This window comes from Athene noctua, chromosome 4 (assembly GCF_965140245.1).
Source record: "Athene noctua chromosome 4, bAthNoc1.hap1.1, whole genome shotgun sequence".
NCBI classification, from domain to species: Eukaryota; Metazoa; Chordata; class Aves; order Strigiformes; family Strigidae; genus Athene; species Athene noctua.
This window is the reverse complement of record NC_134040.1, coordinates 67350654-67371601: the sequence shown is the minus strand read 5'-3', so window position 1 is coordinate 67371601 and position 20948 is coordinate 67350654. Positions and strand designations below refer to the sequence as shown.

At 41.0% G+C, this 20948-nt stretch overlaps 1 protein-coding gene across 1 annotated transcript in view; it reads left to right on the top strand.

The window, feature by feature from the left end:
- The window catches only part of DCHS2 (dachsous cadherin-related 2), a 121849-nt gene that overhangs the window by 58673 nt on the left and 42228 nt on the right, over positions 1 to 20948 (top strand). Inside the window, exons 4-7 of the mRNA XM_074905947.1 lie at positions 15453 to 15686; positions 17066 to 18085; positions 19502 to 19689; positions 20438 to 20537. Of these exons, the coding sequence (XP_074762048.1) occupies positions 15453 to 15686; positions 17066 to 18085; positions 19502 to 19689; positions 20438 to 20537 (1542 nt within the window). The remainder of the gene's footprint in view (positions 1 to 15452; positions 15687 to 17065; positions 18086 to 19501; positions 19690 to 20437; positions 20538 to 20948) is intronic.

Below are 20948 nucleotides of genomic sequence, written 5' to 3'. Positions count from 1 at the left end.
TTAGTCTTTTTGGCTGCTTATGTTCATTATAGCCGTTAGCATTACATGTAGAAGTAGACAGAGGTGTTTTCAGTATTATGAGATTTAAATTAATTAGTAGCTAACAGTTTGTCACATTAAACTATGATACATTAAAATCATATACAAGATGATACTGTTCTCCATGGCATCTATAATTTCTGTTTCATGGCATCTAGATTGTGGATTTGAAAATTTATTTCACTGTAGTCTTCTCTGGGGATGTTTTCGGAGTGCTGCACTTAGAAAACTCGCTAAAGATTCCTTTTTTTTCCTCCCCATTCCCTTTTTCATTTTTAAAAGAGAAATGGATGCAATAATAAAATACAAACTGTAATCTGAATTCTTCCCTGCTGTGGCTTTCTTCTGGCTATTGCTTTGTTAAAGCAATTGTATGGATGTATCAAGAAAGCTTTAGCTTTGCATAGAGAGCTGTGTGTACAACACAGGTTATCATACCAGCTGGTCAAACACTGACTGTATAGAATACATCAGTGGTGCTTTTGATACATAGATACTATGAGGTGAAGCTCCTTGAAGGGGCTTCATCTTTTGTTTCAAGCTCTGTGACATGTGGATGTCGTACATAGATTAAATTCATTGGGAGTGAGAAGGAAGAGCCTTTCATTGACCAGATAAATATTCCATGAAGAAGTTTTCTGAATTCTAAGCAAGTCTTTATTAGTGATATCTGTTTGCTATTTTAGCTTTTAGACACTGCATTTATTGGTTGTGACATGCTCTTATACTCGTAAATAACATTTATTGCATTTCCATTTGAGAAAAAAAATTGAAATGAAGTATTTTTCATTTGATTGATGATAGACTGTCCACAGGAAAAACCACTTTAAGAACTGTGTAACTAGAAAAATGTATGGATGGGGAACTGTAAACCAGTTCCTCTGCTAGTTCGTGACTCTTGCTATCGTTTGTTTCTAATGTTGGTGTAAACAACATCTTGGCTTCATTATGTTTCCTTTTGTAGATATCTGATCCATGCATGATCTAGGAACAGCATTTGTGAATTGATTAGAACAAAGAAAGCTGAAGAGCTCTTCTGGCTAAGAAACTGTTTGAGCTGTTTGTTTATTTTCCTATCATTGCCTAACAAACTGTCTGAAAGACAGTGTATTTATAGTTATGGCTGAGCAGGTAATTAAAAATGTAAGTCACAGGATACAATCACAGGTGTGGCAGAAAACCTATGCAGTCCTTAACTTTAAGACTTTGGGTTTAACAGTTGAATTTATAAACTTTCATTATGTTACAAGCATTAATACTTTCCTTCACCCAAGGGTATATAATTCATTTTTCCATTTACGCTATTGATACCCTTCTTGAGAATTGGATAAAACGATGGTTATCATCTTACTGGAGCCCTGGTTCAAGGAAGCTGTTTCAAATCAACAAAATTAGTAATAGTCTTAGAAAATTATTTTGGGCCAGCTTGTCTTCATGTGTCAGTCTTCAGCTAAATGGTCTGTTCGTATTCTTAGAACAAGTCCCCTGCTAGCCACTGTGTGCAAAGGAGAGTCCTGTGAAGGCTAAGTAAAAGGCAGTAGCCATTGGTTTGTGTTCATTTGAAGGTATTAGTGAGTTAAACCTAGTATGAAAAGGATGTAGAGAAAGTAGCATTCACACAGTGTACATTACAGCACTATAAGCATTTAACTTAGCTTCTCTGTTTCTTTCAACTATGTAATATATTTAGGCTTGTGTTTCTGTGAATCCTACCTAAATTAGATGCCTAAAACAGAGGCTATGGCCTTCCTCTGCTGTATTTTACTGACAATGTTTCTGTGAGTGTGGTGGGTTGACCCTGGCTGGACACCAGTGCCCACCAAGGCTGCTTGATCACTCCCCTCCTCAGCTGGACCAGGGAAAGAAAATATAAAGAAAGGATCGTGGATCAACATAAGGACAGGGAAAGATCACTCACCAGTTATAGTTACAGGCAAAACAGAATAGACTTGTGGAAATTAATTTAATTTATTGCCAGTCAAATCAGAGCAGGGTAATGAGAAATAAAAATCAAAACTTACGACGCCTTCCCTCTATCTTTCCCTTCTTCCCAGGTTCAACTTCACTCCCTGTTTCTCTGTCTCCTCCCCACCAAGTGGTACAGGGGAATGGGGAATGGGGGTTGCAGTCAGTTCATCACACGTTGTCTCTGCCGCTCCTTCCTCTGCTCCAGCGTGGGGTCCCTCCCACAAGACACAGACCTCCATGAACTTCTCCAGCATGGGTCCTTCCCGTGGGCTGCAGCTCTTCATGAACTGCTCCAGTGTGGGTCCCCCATGGGGTCACAAGTCCTGCCAGCAAACCTGCTACCGCATGGACTCCTCTCTTCATGAGTCCACAGGTCCTGCGAGGAGCCTGCTCCAGCATGGACTTCCCACAGGATCGCAGCCTTCTTTGGGAACATCTACCTGCTGTAGCATGGGGTTCTCCACAGGCTGCAGGTGGCTATCTGCTCTATTGTTAACCTCTACGCACTGCAGGGGCACAGCCTGCCTCACCACGGGCTGCAGGGGAATCTCTGCTCTGGCACCTGGAGCACCTCCTCCCCCTCCTTCTTCACTGTCGGTGTCTGCAGAGTTGCTTCTCTCACATACTCTCACTCCTCTTTCCCAGCTGCTGTTGCACAGCTGTTTTTTTTCCCTTATTAAATATGTTACCACAGAGGTGCTACCACCATCACAGATGGGCTCGGCCTTAGCCAGCAGTGGGTCCATCTTTGAACTGTCTGGCATTAGCTCTATTGGACAGAGGGGAAGCTTCTAGCAGCTTCTGACAGAAGCCACCCTTGTAGCCTCCACCATTACCAAAACCTTGCCATGCAAACCCAACGCAGTGAGGAATTTGGAGATCTTTCCATTGACTTGAAGGTACTTGGATGAACCTTTTGTCATAATACCAGCTGTTACTTACACCAAAAAATACATATTGAATACAACAGATGAGCCTTGTTAAAAGAACTGGTCAGTAGGTTAGCATTATAAATTTTTTTGTAGCACAGAAGTTTCTGCAAAATGAGCATTCTTTTAAGGAATTTTGACTTGCTAAAAAAATTATTCATCTCCTCTGAGATGCATTCTAATTTCTTTTTAGCTGAATAGCACAGGGCATCATGCAACTAAAATGGCCTGTAAGAGATGTAGCGCAGTCTAGGAGCTTAGTCCTGGAAAAATAAAAGGAGGAATACTCCTGAAGGACTGACACATTTAAGAATGTAAGAATTATTGACTTAATCAGCCAAAAGGCAGATCTAAGTCCAGCGTCTTATGTCTTTAACAGTGCCTGTTAATGGATGCAAAAAGAGGGGTTAAGTGTAGAGCTTGTGCAGAACAGTCCCTCCACTGATATATTTTTCTTGTTTTGGCAGTGTGCAATTTAGTGTTATACTACTTCCATTACTGTACTATGGCACCATATGTAAATGTGACTTAATGTCAAACTGATTTAAAATAAACTTTTTGATTTGGTGCAGAGCACCAGAATACATTCATTCCAGTTAAGGATGTTGACAAGTTTTATTGAAGAAATGGAAATTTTGTTTAAGAGTCACATCTTAGGAGATCTTAATTGCATGAAAAAAATTTTGCTTTATTTTTATTACAATACAGGTTGCAAATAAAAGTTGAAATATCAAAATTTCTTTTGGGGAAAAAAAAAATCCAAACTTTGCTTAACTCCCATGTATTATAAAATGTTTAATATATAGCAGATTGTAATACGCATCAAAGTAAAATGGGGATGCATCCTTTCTAAAGAAAACAAGGCCATTTTTATGATGATTAATGATGTTTTCATATAGTATTGTAGGAAAAAATAGTTTATTTTTAAACTACTTTTGGCATTTTCGTACGGCATGTAGTACATTTGTTAAACATATGAAGAGGTTCACATAAATAACATTTAAAATTAGGAGTGTTTTATTTTGGAACATTTTGAGGCCACTTGTTTTTTTAAACTGCAGTTTCTTCAATTACTGTTTTTCTGATCTTTCATATGAAATTGATAGCATATTCAGAATGCTGCAAATCAGAGGAATATGTCTGAGACATTGGTTTAGCTCACTAAGTTTTCACCTTTGAAGAATTTTAAGTCACAAAGGAAAAATTACTCAGCTGAGTAATTGGTGGACATTTACCTTCACTGGGATCTCATCTAATGAGAAATCTAACATAAAGAATACAAGAAGCAGTATATTCTCCCTGAAGCACAGAAAGTTTGCTGTAGTAAGTGTGAGAGTGCAGATTTTGGCCCTGAAAGAAATCTGTGTAGCAGAAAATAATGAAAAAATATGCACAGTGCCAGCTCTTAATGTATGTGTGTGTCTTTCATGGATAAAATCCAATAGAACTGACCATTTACAAAGAAAAAAATTCCTACAAGCTATGAGCCAAAAACTCGACCACGTGTTAGTGGGGTAACATGTACCTGAGATCCGTTGTGCAGGATACAATGCAGAGTAGTTACAAAAATACTCTAGCCACTCCCCTTTTAGTTAAGTCAATGTCAGATCTCAGAAACAGAAGAAACCACCAGATGAGACAAAGAGTGAACTCCCATGGCATTGCACAGATGATGTGGGCTGATAACAAGAAAAATGGTGAAAAAGAAAAAGTTATGCCCAAACATCCCATTTTTGAGGAGAGGAATAACATGGGATTCGTACAGTAAAGTTCAGACAATCAACACTTTTCTTTGATGGAGGCTGTATGGGTCTTAAGTACATATGTAACAACGTACTTCATGTTCTCAGTTAATTAAAAAAAAAAAGAAGAAGAAAGCAGCAGGTCACACAAAGAGAGCAGACAGCCTTGGCAAAAGGCCCTCACACTGTTGGACTGTTAAAATGAATGTAGTAGGGGAGTGTATGTAGTAGAAAATTAGTTTGTGAGGATTAAGATGAGCATCTGGAATGTTTTGTAATGCACTTAAGATATATTTGCTGTTCTTATATTATTGGGTTTATATTAGGTTTCATTCTGTATCTCTGCTGGAATCATACATCTTTTGGTACAGTGACTTCAGAGAAATATCCTCTGTGGTTACCATGGCAGTTGAGTTTTGTTATCAGGTTGTGCGCTGAGCTATTTTTGGATCTGCAGGCTGGCAGCTTGATTGAAAATGTCCTTGATTAAAAAGATGTTTTTGGAAGGCTTCAATAAGCTGAGCAAGCAAAGGTGACCTGATGGGATGGTGCGGCAGTGCTGGAGCTATTTAGATTGTGTGGGGAAGGTTCTGCCTTTGTCTGTGAAAAATACAGCAGTTCACCAGGGCAGAGTCCTGCCCACTTATTGGTGTATGCTTTGATTTTTGGTGTGGGTTTTTTTTAACCTCATGTTTTATGGGGAAGTGTTCTCTTTGATGCAGCCAGACAACAAACATACTCTGGGTTACTCTTATGTCAGATTAAAGGAAACAAAGCAAGGCAGAAACAGAGGAAATCTCCCTGCAAGAGCAAATTATGTCTCTTCAGTTATATGCTGCTTTACTGACAAATTAGCTTTCTTTTTGCTTGTTTTGTTAGGGAAGAATAATTTAAACATGTAATAGTACAACATAGAGAAAGGTACTTGTTTTTTCTTTATTAAGTTTAGTTTTGGCATCCTGTGGTGAGTCATAAAACCTTTGTTGTACTAACATTAGCATTGTACTAAGCAGAAAACCAACCCCAAACCCTAGTCCTGTCCTGTGAGGTTTATAGTAGGCTGCAGTAGTGAGACAGCAGTGGATTAACATGACAAATAGTTCAGTATCTCCAGGTTTCTTTTAATATGTACTGTAGAAAATGAGAGTTTTTGAGGAGCTGAATGTTAGATTTGACATTATTCTGAAAAATATGTAGCAAATAAATTTATTAACAGTTCGAGGGGGTTTTATGTTGAAATATTATATTAAAATGGGAGGAAAAGGAGCAATCAAACGTTTAATTTGACTCAAGCATTAAAAATAAAGGAAATTAAGCAATAGATTTATGAAGTAAGCAAGGAACTGAAATCCCTAACAGTTAGGTGATTGCTGTGGTCACTAGAAAAACCCAACTGAGTTCTTCCTTTGCTTTGAGCAACATTGCATGTGTTTGCCTTCTGGTGGGTGTTGTAATCACCAGATTAAAGTTGAAGTCATAGGGCTATTTTTTTACCCTATTAATATTTCTTTAAGCATTTTGGGCAAAGTGGTGCAGCTTCCCTGCTCAGAATAGCTGCATGTACTAGGGACTTCACAGCTAAAGCACTGCCATTTCTTGCTGAATGGGGAGCGTGAGGCTGTTCTGCTGCTGGCAGCTGGTTCAGAGTGCTACTTGCCTGGTTTGTAGCTGGTGGGGACATGTTCAGCTTGTTCAATGAAACACTTGGTTTAGAACCAATGTAGGGGTTTGGAAAGCTCAGAATGGGTCTGATCCAGCTTCTGTTTGAGACCTTTCTTTGACAGACTCTTACTGTTACGTACCTTTTCCTTAGTGATTCATCATCCCTCATGAAATCAAAAGGCAACCAAACTTTAAATACAATAGTATCAATTGGTAGAACCGTAGCTCTAAAAAATTTGCCCTTTTTAAACTCTCAGCTTCTCAAAATTATTGGAAAAAGGCATTATGAATTTTTTTAATCTGTCTGCAATTTTTAATGGGATTCATGATCCTCCTCAAGCACCTGAGGACATTTACTGAGGATGCTTTATAAATAAGTTTTTCCCTAAAACAACTGTCATGCTAACTTACTTTGTAGTAAACTTTGAACCATGCATGGAAAGCACTACTAAAATAACAATATTGTCTGTAATTAAAATTGTAAAAAAAAAAAAATCCGAGAATTTAAAATTTTTTTGATGTTCAGGCAGCAAATAGGCTAAACACTTCATCGAAAAAACTGGTAATGCAAATATAAGTATCACTTTGTATTTTTAAGTCCAGCCTTCTAGCCCATTGCTTTAAGTTGCAGAATTGTGTTTAACCTTTCCATGGTTAGATGGCAGGTGGGAAGGCTGAAAGAGGCCAGCTTTACATGTTCATTTACCTGCCCCTGAGCACTAGGAGGCAGGTGATCTCCTAAACTAGGGGACTGTACTCTCTAGAGACAAAGCAATTTGCGTGCCAAACAGTGCATTTCAAGACTTTGTCTGAAAAGCACTTACATAACATAAAACTGAGTTTAGATGATACAAAACCATTCTAATACTAGACTCATTCCCTGTGTTGTCTGACATTAGAGGCTAATGCTCAGGCGGATATTCTGCTTGTGAATAATGTATCTGCCTTAATTAGAGATTCATATTTTGTGTGTTGATGAATACTTCTTACCTCACTAAAATTGTGTGTACCTGTGGTATTATAGTAGTGTTGTGCTTCCAGGAGAGCTGCAGTGTTAAAACTGTATATATTACCTGGTGCCTTATTTTACAGATTACCAGCCTGGTTGGATTTGGATGAAGTGTTCTGGAATAAACTTTGATATGCTAAGCAAAGTCTTATTATTAAACACAATATGTTTAAATAGTTGTGGTTGTAGATACTGAGCTGTTTTATTTATATTTTCATTTTAAGAGGAGTTTAGCACAAAAATCTGCTAGAGAGGGGCCACGGTTAAAAGCATTCAGCAGTGCAGGGATATGAGGCGTTTGTAAAGTGCTAATGTAGATAGGAAATTGATACAAGTTGAAACAGTTATTTACTACAAAACCATTGAAATACTGAATACTTTCAAACTTCCTCTTATTCACTGACATTCAGAACAGTGTTTGTGCCATCAAGATTAAGCTTTTAAAAGCCTCTTCCTATAATCTGAAACTGTGTGTATGACAGCAGGTAGACTGTAAATAACAATGTAATTCCTCATTAAGTCTTTCCTTTCCCCTGACAGTTACTAAACCAGCTTTTTGAGCAGTGCATTTTGCGAAGTGTTTTTATGGTTACCATCAAGAATGCAGCTTCACTAAAACCTGCATTAAAATTCAGGTAAATTGCTAAAACTGGAACCTAAATGCGATACTAAGATTAGAGGTTGGACAATGAGTCAGATACAGTTAAGTAGAAATTTCAAGCAGAAGCACCACCATTCATTCCTAGAATGATGCTGGTTTTAATGTTAATACAAAGTCTATACCTCTTAACTGCATTCACCTCTTGTACAATCACCCTGCCTATGCTCATCCTGAACATTTTTCTGACACATAAAAAACATACAAAAACCAAAGCTGTACTTGTGTCTCTGCGCTGAGAAGCTGGGGTGCTAGGTTGGGTGAAACGTGCTCCAAGCCGGTCAGTGGATCAGCAGTACCTACGCAGTATTAAACAGCAGATCCAGTGGCCAGTTTTGAAGGTCAGTTGGGGTGATGAACTATATGTACCCTTTTGCCATCTGCTCGCTGCCTGAGCTGTGTCACGTCATGACAGCTGACCCATCCTAGGATGTTTGCTGAAGAAATACTGCCATCTTTTAAAGTTGTTAGGGTGATCGGTTTTGGAGTCTTAGAGAATTCTATTGGTAGTTGTTGATTTTATTCCTCTTGCTGTGTTCTAAAGTTGTTTTTTTATTTCATGAACAATGAGAAAATATTGGAAGCTATTTAAATGAATACACATTTCTAGGCAATCCAGACTTTTTTTATTGAAGTTAGTGTGTCCTGATTTATATCTTTGTGTCTGCAGTGCTTGACTAGTGGAAAACATTTTGTTTACCTATGAATGGCTGTAAATGTAGGGCTGTTTTTTGTTTTGCTTACATGAGAACCCTGGGGAATAAGAGATGATTTTCAAAGTGGTCAGCTTAGATGCATGTGTGGAAATCCTGTTGGGATAAGTAGAATTATTTCTGCCATACAAATGTACTTTCGATGAGTGAACCTAGCATGGTGATCTATGCAGTTGTAATGTTAGAATTGAACACAGGATCACAGAGATATTTTAAAAGAATCACCATATGTATTTCCTGCCTTTAACTCTTGAGAAACAGCATTTAGCAGCTAACCTACCTGTGGAGCACAGTGCATCTCCACAAAAATAAGAGCAGCAAAATCAAGCCCATGAGAAATTTTGTCATTGCCAGAGAATGGCGGGTGCCACAGATTCCTGTCTTTCACTAATGCATTTGCATGTTCTGAGTGAACATTGGCATCATTTTACCTTTCATTGTTGATAGGCACAAAGTCGTGACAAGAACTTCTTGGGAGTTAGTGCCCAGTGGGTGGCGAAGGATGAAGCAGGTCAGAGTAGACAGTCGTGATTTTGCGCTTCATTAGTACTAGCTCTCACCATACACTGAATTCCCGGAAGTGTTGTAACAGTTTACATTAGCCAGTAAGCACAGATTGTCCTGCAGCAAAATATCTCTAACTCCCAACGTGGGTGTGCTGCGCCGGTGCAGAGCTGCTCCCAAACTCAAGCCTGTGGTGGCAGTTGCTGTCATGCAGAGTCTGTCTAACATGTGTGTGCAAATCAGGATAGGCACTCTTTGGGTCATGGTCTTGATTTACAAAGGTTGGAATCTGCAGCCAGTTGCAGCCGTGTAGGTCTAGTGAAGAAAATGAGATTGCCAAGGTGTAAGTGAGGCTGGATGTTAATGCTTCATCTGGTATGTAATTATATGCCTCTTCACCTGTGAAACAGAATTGATTCCAGCGCTCCTCTGCTGCAGAACGAGGAATAACCAGAGGTAAAATCTTCAAGGCACTGCAGCAATATAAACAATAAATTAAAAAAAGTGGGAATTAAATGTTATTAAAGGCATTAGATAAGACTATCCATATATATGGGGAGCCAAGCTGCAAGAAAGAAGGTGGCATTTTTCATTCAGTGACTTGTGTCTGTGTGGTCCCCTGCTGGGAGCTTTGGTCTCAGTAAAATGTTCCTTACAGAGGAGCCATTTCATTATTCCCTTTCCATTGTTAGTGTTTCTAGAAACTGTTTTTCATAATGAAAGAATATATTCTGTACCACAGCAACCTAATTGTCTTCTAAGTTTTCTGAAGCCACAAATTGCAGGCTGCAAATGACTATGGTAATAACAATAATAAGCCATTGTCTTTTCTTAATTACAGAACAGGAGAGAAAGGAAAGCTGTGACACATCTTCAGCCTGTTATTTAGCACGGCATACCTCTGTTGAGTTTCTCACACCGAATGTGTGACTTTCACAGCTAGTTCTTGTTGCTTGCTGCTTGCAGTTAGTCCCATGTTTCTGCCTTTGTGATGTAGAACTAGGGGATCTCATGCACTGTACTTCAGCAGATCAAATACACCTAACCAGCCTGCTCTGAGGTATGATGGCAACTACTTTTGACCAAAGTGTCATGAATGTTCATTTTGGTCACAGTCTGGTGTTTTTACCTAACCATTTAGAAAGTAGGATTCCAGATGCTGCTTACTTCTACGGCTACTTTCCTGTCATATGGTGCTATAATAGAGCCTAATGTGACATGTTCCCCAACACACGGTAGAGCTGTCCCAAATATCTGTATAGATTATATATTGCCAGACACAAACTAATGCCGAGTCCTACAAATGCTGAAATAAACAAAATGTATATAATTAAAAGTCAAATGGGGTTCTTAAATTTCCTGCATACTACAGTTTTGAGGCTGGAAGGAACCATATGGAAGACATACACTTTTTACTTGGAATCTGCCACTGTTCTTAGGGTGTCCCTGGTCCTGCAAGAGAGGACTGAGTTGTCAGGATTACCTATTCCCTTCCCTTCCTAGGGCACAGCAAAAGAATTGAGAAGAAAAAATCTTTTATCCATTTTTCTTTTCTATCTGCTTTGTGTAGCAGAAATTACATGGGTTGTGCTGTGATCTGTCTAGGTCAGCAGAGAAGTAATTTTGGTTCTGAAATATTTTTGCTCCGCCAGGCCTTCAGAGTTCCTGGAGAGGAGCACTGGGTGTTCCACCCTTTGCTAGGGGATGTTCTGAAGTCACTAGTGAATGCTTTGAGAGTAAGAATTTCAACATGATGCTTTTCTGTAGAAGTTTTCCCACTCTTCACATAAACCGTGAAGTATCCAGATGATATTTTTAGCCTTGTCAATAGAAAAATACCCAATTGGTCAAGCTAGTAAAATACAGTTGATTTGATTGGTTTTGTTTAATTGGACAATGACAGTGTTTAAAATCCATGCTTATATGTTTAGTCTCTGGGAGAAAAAAAAGGTTAAAACTTTGAGCTACAGTCGCTCAGATTACCTCAGGAAATGCCAGAAGTTTATGTCCTTGGAAGACTACTTTGTTGAGCTGTCTTAACTAATTGTAAAACCTAATCATCAGAAGACAAAAAAAAAGGCCAAAATAAGGTTGATTCTTGGAAGTGCATCAGTTATTCGCATAGGAACTGAATCAGCAATGAATTCTGAATCCATCTGTGTATTCGCTGGTTTTTACTGTGGTTTGTCACACTGAAAGAAGTGTCCTTTGTTAGTGGAAAGCATTCTCCCTTGATCTTGAAGAACCTTTGAATGCATTTTAAGCATATCAAGACACAGTTTGTTATTATAATGTCTTGGCAGTATAATTGGAAAGTATACTGCATGCACATTTGAATATTTATAAGAATTTTATGTATTTTCCATTATTCTGCATAAAAATGCATTGTAGCAAATTAGTGTTGTGGCTTCACACTAAGTTTTGAGAATATATATTGCAGTTGAATCATGCACTGATTCTCTTAAGGCACTTTGAGTTAAATGTAATTTTTACACTGCCTGATAAATAGGACCACTAGATGTCTGCCTTGAATGCCAGATAATAATCTCTATTAAACCTGTTTTGAGAGCCAGGAAATTACAAAGATATCTCAAAATTTAAAGGATTGGTTCTTCTGAACTGCTAGAGGTTTTGTGTCTCTATTTTCCAGGGAAGGACTGGTGGATGCTGTGGCGGTTGGAGGCTGACTTGGGCACAGCAATCATGAAATAATAAGAGTTCTCTTTATTTAGAGAGACCAAGAGAGAGGGAAGCAGAACTGATATCCTGGACTTCCAAAGGGCTAACTTTGTCTTGTTTAGGCACCTGCTTGACAGAATCCCTTGGGAGACGATCCTGAAGGGTATAGGGGTCCAGGAAGGCTGGGCACTCTTTAAGTCAGAAGTGTTAATGGCTCAGGAGCAGGCGGTCCCCAGGTGCTGTAAGAGAAGCAGACACCAGAGAAGACCATCCTGGCTGAACAGGGAGCTTTGGCTGCAACTCAGGGAGAACAGGAGTTTACAGCCTTTGGAAGAAGGGGCTAGCCACACACAGTGATTACAAAGATGCTGTGAAGCTATGCAGGGCGGAAATCAGGAGGTCTAAAGCCCAGCTAGAAATGAATCCGGCTTCAGCAATCAAGGACAACAAGGAATGTTTCTATAAGTATGTCAACAGCAAAAGAAAGACCAGGGATAGTCTCCATCCCCTGCTAGACACAGGAGGAAACATGGCAACAAGTGATGAGGAGAAGGCTGAGATGCTTAATGCCTTCTTTGCCTCAGTCATTAGTAACAAGACTAGTTGTACTGAAGGAATCCAGCCTCCTCAGCCAGAAGACAGAGACTGGGAGAACGACCCCCCCACAATCCAGGAGGAGAGAGTCAGTGACCTGCTGAATCACGTAGACACATGCAAGTCTATGGAACCCGATGGGAAACACCCGAGGGTGCTGAAGGAGCTGGCTGGGGTGCTCGCCAAGCCTCTTTCCATCATTCACCAGCAGTCCTGGCTGATGGGGAGGACCCGACAGATTGGAAATTGGCCAATGTGATGCCCATGTATAAGAAGGGTCAGAAGGATGATCCGGGAAATTACAGGCCTGTCAGCTTGACTTTGGTGCCTGGGAAGCTGATGGAGCAGCTCATCCTGAGAACCATCATACAACACATGTGGGACAACCAGATGATCAGGCCCAGTCAGCGTGGGTTTATGAACGGCAGGTGCTGCCTGACAAACCTGATCTCCTTCTACGAGAGGGCGACCTGCTTATTGGATGAGGGAGAGGCTGTGGATGTTGTCTACCTTGACTTCAGTAAGGCCTTTGACACCATTTCCCACAGCATTCTTCTGGCGAAACTAGCTGCTCGAGGCTTGGATGGGCACACGCTTTGCTGGGTAGAAAATTGGCTGGATGGCCAGGCCCAAAGAGTTGTGGTGAACGGAGTTAAATCCAGTTGGCAGCTGGTCATGAGTGGTGTCCCCCAGGGTTCGGTTTTGGGGTCAGTCCTTCTTTGTGATCCATCTTCATTGATGATCTAGGTGAGGGGATCGAGTGCACCCTCAGTCAGTTTGCAGATGACCCCAAGTTGGGTGGGAGTGTTGATCTGCTCGAGGGTAGGGAGGCTCTGCAGAGAGACCTGGACAGGCTGGAGCCATGGGCTGAGGCCAACTGGAGGAGTTTCAATAAGGCCAAATGCCGGGGGCTGCACTTGGGCCACAACAACCCCCAGCAGCGCTACAGGCTTGGGGAGGAGTGGCTGGAGAGCTGCCAGTCAGAGAGGGACCTGGGGGGGTTGATTGACAGCTGGCTGAACAGGAGCCAGCAGTGTGCCCAGGTGGCCAAGAAGGCCAATGGCATCCTGGCTTGTGTCAGCAATAGCGTGGCCAGCAGGGACAGGGAAGGGATCTTACCCCTGTCCTCGGCACTGGTGAGGCCTCACCTTGTTCCTGTGTTCAGTTTTGGGCCCCTCACTACAAAAAGGACATTGAATGACTCGAGCTTGTCCAGAGAAGGGCAACGAAGCTGGTGCAGGGTCTGGAGCACAGGTCATACGAGGAGCGGCTGAGGGAACTGGGGGTGTTTAGTCTGGAGAAGAGGAGGCTGAGGGGAGACCTCATCACCGTCTACAGCTACTTGAAAGGAGGTTGCAGAGATCTGGGGATTTAACAAGCAATAGGACAAGAAGTAATGGCCTCAAGTTGCGCCAGGAAATATTTATACTGGATATTAGGAAGTATTTCTTTCCAGAAGGCATTGGAATGGGCTGCCCAGGGAGGTGGTGGAGTCCCCATCCCTGGAGGTGTTTAAGAGTCGGGTTGACATAGCGCTGAGGCATATGGTGTAGTTGGGAACTGTCAGTGTTAGGTTAATGATTGGACTAGATGATCTTCAAGGTCTTTTCCAACCTAGATGATTCTGTGATTTACCAGCTTCTACAAAAAGCATAGGCACTGTCTTAAAAATATTTGTTGGTATGTAGAGAGTTGTCCGTATTAGTTGGATCATTTTGAGCTTGCTACAACCTTACTACTTAGCTCACTGCAGTTTTAGTGTTTAGTGTATATTTAGTTAAACTCAGACATTGCAAAGAAAAATTTTCTTGCATTTTATCACCTCGTCTTAATTTTTGTGTTGAAAATGTTACTTCACAAATGGCTTTCCATTTGTTGCAAAATCTGTGACCATCAAAGGGTCTTTGAATATTGAGGGATTTTTGTCACTGCAAAATAAATGCAAGTGTTTATCCTCCTGCTCAACAATAGAGAAGATGCTTGAAAGGATAAGACAAAACAGTATTAATGTAGCACGTAACTATGTTTCCTTACTTATTCTACCTGGCTGAAAGCCCCTGATCTTTGACTGTGTGTCTCAGGTTATAATTTAGTTATACAATTGATGAGGTAACATACATACCATGATCAGCTATATCGCTCTATGATTCGGTGTGCCCCCCTAAATCTTTTAAGTATTCATGTTCACTTCATCTAGATGAGACATTTCAGAGTCCTCTAAAGGCTAATGATTTATTCGTGGGCTTATATCTTAATTCATAAATCCTTAATTTGCCTGCAAAGGACAATGTCTCTCACGGAATAATTAACAAGTATTAGTTTTGGATATATGTAGATTGTTATGAACATCCTATAGAGAGCTATGGTTTGGATGTAATTCCCATTACTGAGACTGAAGTCTTCGCTCAAACAGTGCTTTCTTTGACATTCATAAAAGCTTTTGCTGCAGGAAGAGATGGGACAGGATTCTAGCCTGTTCATTCTTTCTGTCCATACTATCATCTTAGGTAGTAATTGATAGATGTGGGTTTCTGTAGTAATATGAAGAGCATTTTAAAACTGAGCATAATTAACTGATATTACTGAAGACTTATTTTAGCATAAGTTGGAAGAGAATGTATTTGGAGTCAGCTAGTCTCATTCATCGGAGTTAAAGGATGCAAATGTATTTATCTTGAGGAAGGCACATCCAAAGTGCTGTATTTCTGGACAGAGCATTGCATTTTCTTTTCCAAAAATTACTTATTTCATGTAATTTATATAAAACATAATTGTTAGCATCTTGCAAATTCAAGAGACAGAATTTACTGTTAGAAGGTATTTTATCAGAAACTTATGATCAGACAGCAGGTGAGATACTTTCTACAGAGCCCATTCCTACTAAGATTTGTACTTTGGGGCTTCAGCCCTGTTTGTGTGGATGTTTTATTTGTGGAATTTTCTGTATACTTCCAGGAATTATTTACTTGATCTCAGCTCTTGGCCACCTGGCACATTCTGCGCTCTTGACTGTTTCTGCACGGGATGGGGGTGGCCTTTCTTCTGCCACCAATGCAGCTGTCACGGTAAACATCCTTCAGTCCGCTTCAGCCCCTGCCATATTTGAGAGATCCCGGTATGTTTTTTCTGTTCCTGAAGATGCACCTGAAGACAGCCTGATTGGCACCATAAAGGCCAGAGAGCCTCCAAGTAAGTTGCATACTCAGAGATTACATTGCAATTTTTTGTGACCATTAGCTGGAAGTATCATGCTGATAATTTTTTTTTCAAACTTTCATATTTTTTCAGCCTGAGCATTAAATGGTATTTACTGTTAGTATTTACAGCAACTGTTATCACTGCTGTATCAGTATGCTCTTTAGAACAGGTGGAGATTTATGGTACGCTCCTTGGTGGTTCATGGGGATTGACAGCTGCCTTCATTTTCTTCCAGATGGATTTCTATAACTGTAAATGGGAGATGGGAAGCATGTTATGAATGTGTAAGGAAGGATCTATGTGATGGTGTGGCTTGTTTTAAAGCATTAGCCATGCAAGACAGTGCAATACTCATGATCAGAGAGTATTCAGAAGTTTCAGAGAATCTATATGAAGTGCTGCTGCTGCTGAAAACAAAACAAAACACCCTCCTTCCCCCCCCCCCCCATCCAAATCAACCAAACAAACCAAAAAAAATATCCCACATTTTCCCAAACCAAGTGGTAAAGTCCAGATGAATGTTTATGTGACCTATTGAAAATGTATTTAATCCATTTGATTCCTTTAACATTTTTAGAGAGAAATAGGTTAGCTCATGCCAGGCCTTAGTATAATAAAAGATGCTGTCCTGCGAGCCATATATATTTGGTTCTTATGCAGCACAGTGGGAGCCATGAGTCCATGTACCAGCTTGATGATGGATCTGTACATGTAAGGTGGTATAGGAAGAGATTTTATACAAGTTTGAATAGTCAGGTCTTGCCATTTTTTCTTCTTGGAAGGACAGTGCATTGACCACTGTCCTCAGGGTGAGGTGGCATCTGTGGTGCAGCCTTGGTCATATGCCTGAACCTTTAGATATATTTTATTTTAGGTAGCATCTGATGTATAAGGGTTATAGCAATGGTCATCCAGGAACTGTAAGTTCAGTAAAATGTAGTTCTTTCAGAGAAGTGCCACCTGTTTCATTCCTTGCTGTAGTGAATGCCTGCGTGCAGTGAAATTACTCCCATAAGACTAATTTATAGGAGTGGTTTTTCTATACTTTGGATCAGGGAAAAACAAGAGGCTATTATACTACTTTCTCTGTAGAGTTTTATCATACCAGTGAGATGAAAATCAAGTGGTGCACAAGTGGACAAACTATACAGTCAGATCAAGCCTGTACAGTTTTGTTTTTTCTTTTTTACTGAAGGGCTCCAGGGACAGGAAGAAGGAAGCATAAAAAGCCCAAGGAAGTCAAGCATCTGTGTAGCTTACACTCACTTCACTGAATTTAAGAGCATGCATACTTCATAGATGTTCTTACCAAACTTCATGTTAGCACTCTTATATTATTTTACACTTTTTGTTGTTATTTCCATTTCTAGATTCTTTAGAAGTGGTTTCTTACAGAATTTCCTCTGGTGATCCACATGGAAGATTCTCTATTGACCCCCAGTTTGGTATTATCCGCACCAAAAAACAGCTTGACCATGAAATTCAGTCTGTTGTGGTGCTCACTGTTCAGTCACAGTTGGGTAACTCCCCTGTCTACAGTAGCACCCAGGTCAACATATCTGTGATGGATGTTAATGACAATCCTCCAGTATTTCTTGCCAAATCTGATAAGGTAACTATTTCACATACCCAGCCTGCTGGCACAGCTGTCTACATTGCTCATGCAGAAGACAAAGACAGTGGCCTAAATGGGGCGATCAAATACAGTATTGCAAGCAAGCAGTCAAATGTGTTTAGCATTGATCCAAGCCTTGGAGTAGTCAACCTCACCAGGACAGTGTTTGCAGATAAGCGGCAGGAGTATACTCTACACATAGCAGCTGAAGACTGTGGAAGTCCTCCTCTGACTTCTTTGCTGATGTTGACAGTAGTTATTGAAGAGCAGATGATGGGCCCTGCTTTGGTTTTTCAAAACTTGGTGTATCAAGTAGAAATCAGTGAAGCTACCTCTCCAGGTGCCCGGATCCTTCAGGTTCAAGCCCACTCACTTGATCCACACAGCGTTGCCTCCAAGCTGATTTACTCCTTAGAGCCTAGCACAGATTCTGTTGCATTCAAAATCAGCTCTGATACTGGCTGGATTTATCTTTGGAAACATCTGAACTATGAATGTGCACAGATCCTAAGTTTTAGAGCTCTGGTCAGCACCTCCAAGGACAAAAACCTCAGACAAAATGCAAGTACATCAGTAATAGTTAATGTCCTGGATGAAAATGATAATTCTCCCACGTTCGTGCGTGAGAGCTACTTCTTTGAAATGGAGGAAAATCCAATTCCCTGGGGTGTGGTTGGCACCATTACAGCTGTTGACAAAGACTCTGGAAGAAATGGACAACTTTCCTATTTCCTCTTGTCTGATGGAAAGTATTTCAAGATGAATTCCAACACAGGTAGCATTTTATGATTTGTAATCTGCCTAATATTGCTTTTGGAAAGCAGTTTTCCCTAAGGGAATGGAAGTAAAGTGTAAAGCTTTCAGGAACTTCGGTGAATCTCATGGGTTGATACATGAATATTATAACTCAGAGCTTCACAATTTGGGGAATTAAATAAATCTAATATATGTTCATGAAAAATGAACTAACCCTTAGGATTTGATTTTTTTAATTACTTCATTCTGGTCACTTGGTCATAAATTTTTGGTATTTGACTGGAACAAATTAAAAGAAGTTGTTTTAAGTTATAGCTTCGATAGTTCGTATGAGGAACTTAATTGCCTGTGATCAAGTGCAGTTGAAAAGTTCCAATCAACCATAAGTAACTGTAAAGATAACTATGATATTTGACAGCTACAGTGATTTCAGATATTTGTGAAAACTTCTGTAAATTACATCAAAACTGAGCTCATGTTGTACATGGCTCTACAGAAATGGAATTGGCTGAGAGAAATTTTTCACTGCACAGGGTGTACTCTGCAGTGAATCACAAATGCCTTGAGTAATAGATACTACGTCCACATGGTCTAACCCCACAGAGCACAGCATGGACAGCCCAGAGGAGGGGAATCCTGTGAAGAACACAGGCACTGTAGATAATCCAGTTTAGCAAAATGATAAGTAGCAAGCAAAGATCTGCTGTTTAAAATTCCTGTTCCCAGATGTCCTGTCCTCATGGGGAGTGAACAGGCTCTCCCAGACTTTGTCTTGTATGAATCTAAAAATAAATCTGTCATTTCAAAGCAGGTTTCTGTTGAGTACATTTATGGAAGTTTAAAGGCAAACTGAGTACTAGGAGTTAACCAAGAAGATCTTAAAATAATATGTGGTTATCTATGCAAAGGACTTTGGTCAACCGCAAATCTACAGCTGTATTGAGTTTGGTTGAGCAGATGGAGAGAAGATTGGGTCAGATTTATTCACTGGGTTAACCAGAATGTGTAGGAGACATAAGGCTTCCTGATTAATGTACAGACATTGTGTTGAGAATTTCCTAACCCAAGGGCATAATAAAGGCCTTTTGTCAGCAGTTAAAACCCAGTGCTCATGTATTATCTGTCCTGAAGTGTGGTGAGGAAAAGGCCAGATGGATTTCTCTGAAAGGTCAGCATGTTGGTTCATACTCTTTTAAACCTTTGCTCTGGGGCATCCGCTATATGGTAAAGGATGTAATATGATGCTAAAGTGATTGACGGAATGTTTTTATGGAATGGAGCTTGGAAGACTGGTGTTTTAATGTCAGCAGGAAGGTGTCTCAGAAGACATGTATCATTATTTCACATGAAATTCAGTGTGTAATTGCATGTAGTAAGATGCGTGCTAACATGTAGTATCTAACTCCCTTTCTCCTTCGTTTTCTTTGTCCCTCAGGTGAAATCATAAACTGGGTTGCACTAGACCGTGAAAAACAAGCTCACCACCAGCTGACCGTGCTAGTGACCGACCACGGGTCACCGCAGCTTAACGCCACAGCAACCGTGTACATCGCGGTGAGGGACCGCAACGACAACGAGCCCCTCTTCCCTCAGGCGCCCCCCGGGCAGGAGCTGCGGCTCCAGGTGGGTGCTGCCAAGGGGCGCTGCCTGGCGCCGGGCGCCACCCCGCGGCGGAAGCCGAACCCCCGCGCCGGGCTGCCGAACCCCCGCGCCGCGCTACCGAACCCCCGCGCCGTGCTGCGGGCCCCCGCGCCGCGCTGCCGAACCCCTCGCGCCGCGCTCTGGAATCCCCGCGCCGCGCTGCGGACCCCCGCGCCGCGCTGCCGAACCCCCCGCGCCGTGCTGCGGACCCCCGCGCCGCGCTGCGGACCTCCGCGCCGCGCTACCGAACCCCCGCGCCGTGCTGCGGACCCCCGCGCCGCGCTGCGGAACCCCCCGCGCCGTGCCGCAGAGCGGCGGCAGCGCTGCGCTGACAGCGGAACCGAACACGCGCTTGGTTGAGACGCGGGAATACTTGGGAATTTCAAAACTTACCGAATAATTACACTTCTCTGCCTTCTACATTATTAGATGTAAAGGATATACATGTGTAATTTTACTTATGTATGCAGGAGAATTTTTAAATTTCTGACCTCTGAGTCTGCTGTACTGAAGGTTCTTGAACGAGCAATACATGCAGACCGTAACAGAAGATTGCTAGAACTGGTATTATTTAACCGTTTCCTGAAATGCTCTTTGCACTGACTATAAATATGACTGAAATGGAAAATAGAGCAACAGCTAAACTCTTGTGTTATGGCAAGGACTTTCTTTTAAGACTTGCTGTTATCCATGTATATTTCCAAATTATTTATAAACTACTTTACAACAGGTTTTAGAAGGGCAGCCATCAGGGACGCTTATTGCCACTGTCTTTGCAAAAGACTCTGATTCTGGAAACAATGGTGTCGTATTATATTCAATAGAATCAGGTAAGAATTTCAAGTGTTATCCATAAGAAAAGATACATTGAAATAACTAGAGTTTTGGAGGTGCCATGTATGCATACAGGATTTTATGTCTTTTTCGTGTCTCTTAGAATAAAGGTGTCTGTGTGAATAGGAATCAGGACCATTATATGTATTAGAAGCATCTAAGGAGGGTCAAGCAGCTACCTTCCCTGCTTTCCCCCTCTGCCCCATCCTTCCCAGGGATTTGATTGCTTGTGTGGCTGGCCAGAGAACATTCAAACGGCACTCGGAAAAGATTAGGACCATGATCTTGTACTGTACAGTTTAGTGTTTCAGTCAGTTGTTTAACATCTTAAAGGAAAGATGATCTCCCTTTTCCCATGACCAATTGAAAATTTTCCTGCTAAAAGAGCAGTTCATGACAGTCTGAGA